We start from the raw sequence: 8,881 nt of genomic DNA on the forward strand, positions 1-8,881 counted from the left end.
GAATTGTAAATTTTTCAATATGATTTATAAACGATATTGATTTCAATAATTAAATTACATAAAGAGTTTTCCGAAAATGTTTTATATACAATATTATACTTTTAAATCGGAAAAATTTATAGTGGTTTTAGGTTTGATACGGGTTTCGGAGCTAGTACTCTCATTTTCTAGCGCCGGTCTCGGCTCAATATATTGGGTCGTGAGAGTTATTTATTTGAATTAAAGTTTTCTCATGACTTTATTTAGCAGGACCGTTAAAAATAGTTCCAGGTGAACAAAAGAACTCAACTTGCAAGTAAGTTTTCTTGAAGACCTCCAAATATGAACATCCTTTATTATGAAATAGGGGGGATTTGTTTAACTTTGATGTATTTGTATTGGTTGATTTGAACATCCTTTGATGTATTTGTATTGGTTGATTTGAACATCCAAATATGAACATCCTTTGATGTATTTGTATTGGTTGATTTGAAGAGCTCCTTTTGTGTAGTGATGATCATGGTGGACTTAAAAGGGATTGTTTCGACTCACTATTTTATTAAGTCAAACTGAACCATGTATATTTATTAAGTAGGTTATTAAATATTAATCATTGCACTTGATTGATTTAGCTGGAAGGTCATTTGATTTACTTGAATTTAAACCTGCTCTTTATTAGCATGTTTTAAACTAGATGGAGAAATCCTAATTGAGTGAATTTTTAAGGAATGGTAATTTTACTTCAGCATATATTTGTTTGGCATAATCACACACACACACACACACACACACACACACACACACACACACACACACACACACACACACACACACACACACACACATATATATATATATATATATATATATATATATATATATATATTTCACTACTAGAAAACATCAAATTAGCGACGGAAATTTGCGACGGAAATTAATTCCGTCGCTAATTTGATGTTTTGACGACGGAATTTGCGACAAAGTTGTAAATCCGTCGCCACAGTTGTAAAAGTGTTGACGGGTGTGATCCCGCCTTTTTAGCGACGGATTCGGCGTCGCAAATCCGTCGCTCAAAAGGCGGGAATTGGCGGGGTTTATTTGGCGCCTCAATTGAGGCCAAATTTAGCGACGAATTTCTCATTCCGTCGCTAAATTCTGCCTCAATTGAAACGCACCGTTTCAATTAGAAGTTTTGCGACGGACAATAACGTCCGTCGCAAAATTTTAGCGACGGACGTTATTGTCCGTCGCAAAACTTCTAATTGAAACGGTGCGTTTCAATTAGGTCTACTTTTTGCGACGGATTTGCGACGGATAACAATCTGTCGCAAAAATAGACCTAATTGAAACCTGGTCTCCTCCTTCACTCTTTTTCTTATTTTTTTTGGTTTTCTGCCGCCATCAGTCCTCCTCCTTCCTTATCTTCTGCCGGTCGCCATCAGTCCTCCTCCCCGCCATCAGTCCTCCTCCTCCACCGAGCGCCGCCGTCATCAGTCCCTCCTCCTCCACCGAGAGCCGCTGCCATCCGTTTCTTCTCCTCCACCGTGCGCCGCCGGTCCTGTTCCTCTCCTCCACCGTGCGCCGCCGTCTGTTCCTCTCCTCCACCGTGCGCCGCCGTCTGTTCCTCCTCATCCACCGGCGGTAAGTGTTTTTATATTAGTTAATTATTTATTTTGTTTATTCAACCTAAATTAATTGTTTAGTATATTGATTTAATTTATGATTTCGATTTTAGACCGTTTTGACGTATACCCGCTGCCGCCGCCGCCCTCACTGCTGTCGCTGTCGACGTCCCGCTGCCCGCTGCCGCTGCCGCTGCCTTTGTCCAGCCGCCATAGTGAGTTTTTCATTATTTAATTTAATTTTGTTTAATTAAATATTATAATTTATAGTTTAGGTAAAAAAACTCTAGTTTAGATTAATTTAGTTTATTTTAGTTTAATTAATTATAATAACTAGTTAATTATAATTACTTTACATAAAAAAATTATAGTTTAGATTAATTTAGTTTAACTTCATGAATTAATATATAATTTGTTTTGTTAATTTAATTGTCAAGTTTAATTAATTAGGTTAATTGATTAATTTGGTTAAAATGTTAAGTTAACTAATGAATTACAATTATATTTGATTAATTGGTGTAATCTAGATTTATAATTTATTTAAATTAATTAGTTCTAAAAATTGATTACGTAATTTATTTTAGATTTATTGATTAATTGGGTTAAATTGTTAAGTTAGATTAAGTTAAATTGTTAAGTTAATTAGCTTAATTGATTGATTAGGATTAGGATTAGGTTTAGATTTTGATTAATTGGGTTAAATTGTTAAGTTAGATTAATTTGGTTGATTAAGTCTAATTGGTTGATTAAGTTAAATTGTTACGTTAGTTTAATTGATTGATTGGGATTAGGATTAGTTTTATTAATTAGGTTAATTAAATATTTTTTAATTAAATTCATTTAAAATATTAAGTTTTTTTTGTCAAAGATTTAAAATATTAATTGAAGTAATAGATTATATGTGGCATGATTTGTTGGATTGTGCTATGTAATTTGCTTGCAGGACTTCCCTGAAAAATGGGTGATGCTCATTTTTGGGGGAAGTTCTGCCGAATTTTTAGTAGAAATTTTTTATTAATACGTGTTTTTATTTAATATGATAGGTTTGCTTTCTCTGACAGTCGCTGATAGCCCTTGATAGCCCGCGCACCGTGGTTCCGGTTGATCCGGACGTTTCACCTTCTCTTTGCGGTTCTGCCCTTCAACAAGTAGGTTTTATCGCTCAATTAATTTGATTTATTTTAGTTGGAATAGATTTTATTTACGATAATCAACCTAAATAAACCTCGATTTTATTCCCACCGAATAAAATCGTAAACTTAGCCGTAGAGTTCCCGTCCCGTGTGTTCAAGAGATTGAACGACACGGGATTGTACAGTTTGTACAGTTCGCAAAACTTGTGCTTCCGTAACTCGATCACGAAAAACCATATATGTCTAGTAGCGGTAGAAAAATATTCGGTTGTTTTCCAGCGTTTGTTCTCCGGGTGGATGTTTAGTATATGTTTTGTAACGCTTATTCCTCGAGGAATATATAATTAGCGTTACAACGCATATACTAAATATCGCACTAAAGGAGAACGACGCCGGAAGGCTGCCGAATATTTTTCTCCGTTGCTAGGCATATATCGTGGCCGAGTTACGGGGCGCCTGTTTTGCGAATGGGATAGGTGTCACGACCCAAAATTATTGAGCCGCAACCGGCGCTAGGGAACGGGAGTGGTAGCTCCGGAACCCGTAGCAAGCCTAAAATCACAATTAATTTTTCGCAATTATAATATAAAATAAACAATACCAAACAACGGAAGCAAATGTACATATATAAAACATATAAACAGGTATTTGATCCGTACGAAACTAATATCCTAGCATGCGACACATCTCTCAAACAATCATATATCATTCAACCCAATCGTAAATATCAATTGCGAGTCCAACTCGCTGGTGGCCCAGCCACTAGATACGGGGACTTCCAGGCTACACCGTAGCCGAGTTCACTCTGCGTATCTAAATCATATACCCAATCGTAAATTTCGTATTCATCAACAGCTCTCAGCTGTGTCAAATCATTTCTCAATGCAATCATACTAGACTGACTCGATACTGGTGATCACACAGCCTATTGACACCCAATAGGTAGCTAGTTTCATCGGATCGCATACTAGTTCTTATATACAGAAATTAAATAAACGTATAACATTTATTCAAATCATATAACATGCGATGCGTGAAAACAGTATATATATATAAGATAGTTTTAATACGTGAAAGTAAAAGTACAACTCACAGTGACCGCAATCCAAGAAATGATATGATCGATCTGATGGTATGCCCTCGCTAGTCCGCTTCTACTGACTCCACTATTCACTGACACGTCTTGAAATGAAGCTCAAGATCAGTAGAGGATTGAATTCCGAAGAGATTGCCGCGAAAATCACGTGAATCGGACGTCGTACGGAGAAACGGCGGCGAAACGACGGAATCGAATGAATTTCTCTCGCTCTCTCTGGATACTTCTTCTCCTTTCTGATTCAAATTCTAAAACCTTATATGTTAAGGTTAAAAGCTTACTTTGATCCTTTCTTTCTTTCCTTGTTACCATTTATTTTTCAGACTTTACTTTCATACGATTTATTCCATAGCTAAATCGTTAAACTCTTTTATTACGACTTATACGTATTACTTATATCCGATAAATAATACGAAGTTCGATATTAACACTTTCCCGTCAAACTTATAAATTTCCATTTTTGACATAAAGTGGCTAAATTACCACTTTGGTCCCTGCACTTTATTTTGGGCTTTTCTTGACATTTTTCCTTTTAATTCCAATTCTAACTTTAGAATTGAAATATAACCTTGATTTCCACATAACTAATTTCCCAAAACCGACCTACTTGAAACTTATTTACTTTATCTTTTCAGAAATTCTTCTAATATTGCCACTCTGGCGAATCAAAATTAGACACGTGGTTCAATTAGCTAATTAATTATTTTGGGGTATTACAATAGGGCCCTACCTTTTCAGCAGTCAATTACATTGACTTTGCTTATCTCGAGTGAAAACCCCACCTCTAATTATCCGCGCTACAGAAATGGAGACAGACCGCAGTTGGATGTACAGGAGCCACACAAACGGGCTGCTAACCACAAGGTATAAGGAGCATGTGAAGGAGTTTGTCCAGTTTGCATTACGGCATCCGGCTTGTATGAGTGGGGTACAGATAAAATGCCCCTGCCCTAAGAGAGGTTGTCGAAATACAAGCTATCGGGATGTCGATGAGGTGGAATTCCATCTATTGAAGAATGGGTTCGTGAAAGGTTACCAAGTATGGGTTTTTCATGGCGAGGGGAGCGTTTTGAACCCCCCCTCCCCTTGCACATTTACCAGAGCAGGATGTTGAGTTCGACTATGAAGATGAGGGGCCAGGTGAGTTCAGTTCCGCTCAAAGAATGATTCTTGATGCGGCCTGTCCAGAAATAACGTTTCCTGAAGATGAGCTCCCGAATGCTGAAGCTCAAAAATTTTATGATATGATGCGTGCGGCTGAAGAAGACATATGGCCTGGGAATAGCAGACACTCTCCATTTTCTGCATCTGCTAAAGTGATGGAGATCAAGTGTCGACATAAGGGTTCAGTAGCTTTAGTTGACGACGTATGCGGATTGATACAGGAGCTGTTCCCGGAGGACAACAAGATGCCAACGAATTTTGCTAAAATTAAGAAGCTGGTCAAAGGTTTAGGGTTGCCGGTTGAGGTTATTGACTGTTGTTTTTATAACTGTATGATTTATTGGGGGGAGGACGCAGATCTAACGCACTGCAAAGTTTGCAATTATGCGCGGTGGAAACCTGTGACCCACGGAAAATCCACAAAAAGAAAGGCTAACGTGCCATATAGTAAAATGTTATATTTTCCAATAACTCCGAGGCTACAGAGGTTGTACGCTTCGAAAGCCACTGCTCGGCATATGACGTGGCATGCAGACCACGAGATGGATGGTGATAAGATGTGCCACCCGTCCGACTCTCCGGCTTGGAAACGTTTTAGTGAACTGCATTCTGAGTTTGCCGATGAAGGGAGAAATATCAGATTAGGCTTATGCTCCGATGGGTTTCAGCCATTTACCAATTTTGGGAAGCAGTATTCCTCGTGGCCGGTCATTTTGACGCCGTACAATCTCCCCCCAGGCATGTGCATGAAGGATGAGTTTATGTTTTTAACGGTTTTGGTACCGAGGCCTAGAAACCCGAAACACCTAATGGATATCTTCCTACAGCCGCTGATTGCAGAGTTGAACCAACTATGGGAATGTGGAGTCCAGACATATGACGTTCATAAGCGTCAGAATTTTCAACTAAAAGCGGCTCTTATGTGGACAATAAATGACTTTCCCGCTTATTCTATGTTGTCTGGTTGGAGCACTGCTGGTAGAAAAGCATGCCCGTACTGCATGGAAAACACCGATGCATTCACACTGGATAAAAGCGGTAAACAATCGTGGTTTGATTGCCATCGCAAGTTTTTGCCTCCGAATCACCAATTCCGTCGAAATGTTACTGATTTCCGTAAGGGGAAACGAGAGGTCGGCAAAAGGTTTGCAGGGGTGAGAACTGGAGATGAACTGTTAGCAGAGATTGATCGACTGGGGTTTAAGAAGGCATTTGAGTCTGGTGCGAAAGTTACTAATGCATTACTGTCAAAAGATCATGGGTGGAATAAAAAAAGTATCTTTTGGGATTTGCCTTATTGGAGAACAAATGTAATACGTCACAATCTCGATGTCATGCACATTGAGAAAAATGTCTTCGATAACATTTTTAATACCGTTCTCAATGTCCCCGGGAAAACAAAAGACCATGCAAAATCTCGTGAAGAGTTGAACGACATCTGTGATCGGCCAGGGTTAGCTAAAGATCCGGCAATTGGGAGATTTCCAAAGGCAATGTATGCTTTGGATAGGGATTCAAAACGAGTTTTGCTTGAGTGGATTCAGAAAATAAAGTTTCCAGATGGGTACGTGTCAAACTTGTCTAGATGTGTTGATCTAAAGGGGCTGAAAATGCATGGAATGAAAAGTCATGACTGCCATGTTTTTATGCAACGACTTCTGCCAATCGCTCTTCGGGAGCTACTTCCGAAAAACGTGTGGGAGCCTCTAACAGAGTTAAGTATCTTCTTCAGGGAGGTGTCACAGGAAGATCTAAACCGTATGGAAACTGAGATCCCAAAAATCCTGTGTAAGTTGGAACGTATATTTCCACCCAGCTTTTTTGACTCTATGGAGCATCTCCCCGTGCATCTTCCGTATGAAGCTATGATGGCAGGACCGGTTCAGTATCGCTAGATGTATCCATTTGAAAGGTAATCAATTAGTCATGGTTTTTTCTCGAATCCATCTGTTCATATTACTAATATTAATATCCGGTTACAGATATTTGAGGAAATTGAAAAAAAAAGGTCACTAATAAAGGCAGGGTCGAAGGGAGCATTAGTAGTGGATATCTGCAAGAAGAAATCGCTAAATTTGCATCCTATTATTTTGCTGAAGGTGATCCGATGTTACCCGTGCGTTTGGGAAGAAATGAAACTTGTGATATGGATATCGATGAAGATGCCGACAGACTGGGAATTTTTAAACCTAAGGGAAAGCCGTTGCGTGGTAGCGGCAGGAGATATCTTGAAGACGATGAGATCATCGCTGCTCGGACCTATGTTCTTCTGAATTGTTCCGAAATCGAAGATTATCGAAGGTAAGCATTTAAATATATGTAATATTTCACATATTTGCTAGAATTTGATGTAGTTTGGGCCTCTTCCATTTAAAGGGTTTTTGTGGCCGGATTGCGCGAAAGGAACAGTGACATAAGTGAAACAGAAATTGAAAGAGTGCTTGAAAGTGATTTCGCCTCTTGGTTCGAACAATATGTACGTATCTTATAACAATGGACTTTCATTTTTATAATAAGGTTTATAAATCTTACAAATTTCTAACTCCCCACAGGTGAAAGATCCAACTGTCTGTACTAATCCGTTTATTCTGAGTCTCGCAAAGGGACCGTGTAGAAAGGTCACCACATATAAGGGATACCATATAAATGGCTTCAAATTTCTGACTCAGGAATATGGGCAGGATCAACTTACAATTAGTAGCGGTGTGTGCGTAAGGGGAACAAAATATGTTGAGGGTGAAAATGACTTTTATGGAGTGCTAACGGACATAATTGAGTTAGAGTATCCAGCTCTACCAATGAAGCAGACCGTCATTTTCAAATGCGAATGGTTCGACCCTACGGATACTGGCACTGACACTACCAATCGATACAACTTGGTAGATGTTAATCACAGACGCAGGTACAATAAATACGAACCGTTCATTTTGGCAGAACAGGCTGACCAAGTTCACTACCTTCCATATCCAAGTAGAAAACGGGACAAAGTAAATTGGTGGGCAGTTTGCAAAATTAAGGCACGATCAGAACTTGACATGCCCGATGCAATTATCTCGGCCTTTCAAGATGACATTGAAGAAAATCCCCTTATAGTTGAAACGGACGACAATCCCACAAATTTAGCTGACCTGAATGAGGTGGCGGACGAAGATGCGTTGCAAATCCCTCCTGCTGAAGATGAAGAAGAAGAATTTCCGCCATCCTCATCAGACGAAGATGAAGAACAACTTGACTGACGTATTTGATATTTTTGCATTTTTTGTTAGTTGTATTCATTTATTATTGTAATGAATTAGTTATATTATTATATGTATTAATTAATTTAAATATATTAAATTGTTAACAATTAAAATGTATTTTTTTATAATGTATTTTTCTGTAATGTTTTGTTATAATTGTTAAATTGTTATATGTGGAACGAAACATATTTTAATGTCTGCAGGTATGAGAGGGCAGGGTGGTTCAGGTGATCCGACTAGAGGTCGGGGACGTCGGGGTAACCCAGCTAGAGGTCGTGGTCGGGGTAACCCAGCTGTGCGTGCCCCTGTTGAGGATATCCCTGTTCAGGATCAGCAGCAGGAGGTGGAGGCGGCACCCCCCGTTCAGCCCCGACAGCCAGGAGAGCCCCCTGCAGAGCTGGATGATCAGGGGAGGGCACTGTGTTTCCCAGACGCCGGCAGGTAAGAATGTAAATTGTTAGTTTAATTTTTTTTATCGTTTTGCTATAGAAAGTAATAAAAGTTTCCTGTAACCTCGCAGGGAGAGGCTGTTGAACTCTGGACCAATCTCCCGATCTATGCGGGAGATCTTTAGAAAGTGCTTGTTCGAGAATGGGCGAGCCTGGCGGTTTCTGACTCCAGAGCAGAGAGATTTCTATTGGGAGGAAT

The 8,881-nt window shown here is 39.1% G+C and overlaps 1 protein-coding gene across 1 annotated transcript; it reads left to right on the forward strand.

Annotated features, from left to right (window-relative positions):
- The first annotated feature begins 4,635 nt into the window (after positions 1-4,635).
- Positions 4,636-8,442, forward strand: LOC126668208 (uncharacterized). The gene is made up of 7 exons (XM_050361419.2): positions 4,636-4,869; positions 4,937-6,874; positions 7,003-7,295; positions 7,371-7,470; positions 7,547-7,697; positions 7,776-8,131; positions 8,437-8,442. Exons 1-7 carry the CDS (start codon positions 4,636-4,638, stop codon positions 8,440-8,442), a joined length of 3,078 nt encoding a protein of 1,025 aa, XP_050217376.2.
- Positions 8,443-8,881: the final 439 nt, after the last annotated feature.

This window comes from Mercurialis annua, linkage group LG2 (genome assembly GCF_937616625.2).
Source record: "Mercurialis annua linkage group LG2, ddMerAnnu1.2, whole genome shotgun sequence".
NCBI lineage: Eukaryota > Viridiplantae > Streptophyta > Magnoliopsida > Malpighiales > Euphorbiaceae > Mercurialis > Mercurialis annua.

Excerpts from the sequence above, each read along its gene's own strand:
- LOC126668208 (XM_050361419.2), top strand. The coding sequence starts at position 4,636 with ATGGAGACAGACCGCAGTTGGATGTACAGGAGCCACACAAACGGGCTG. Across the intron at positions 4,870-4,936 it reads GGTTCGTGAAAGGTTACCAA|GATGTTGAGTTCGACTATGA; the intron begins GTATGGGTTTTT and ends TTACCAGAGCAG. Across the intron at positions 6,875-7,002 it reads AAGCTATGATGGCAGGACCG|GTCACTAATAAAGGCAGGGT; the intron begins GTTCAGTATCGC and ends TGAAAAAAAAAG.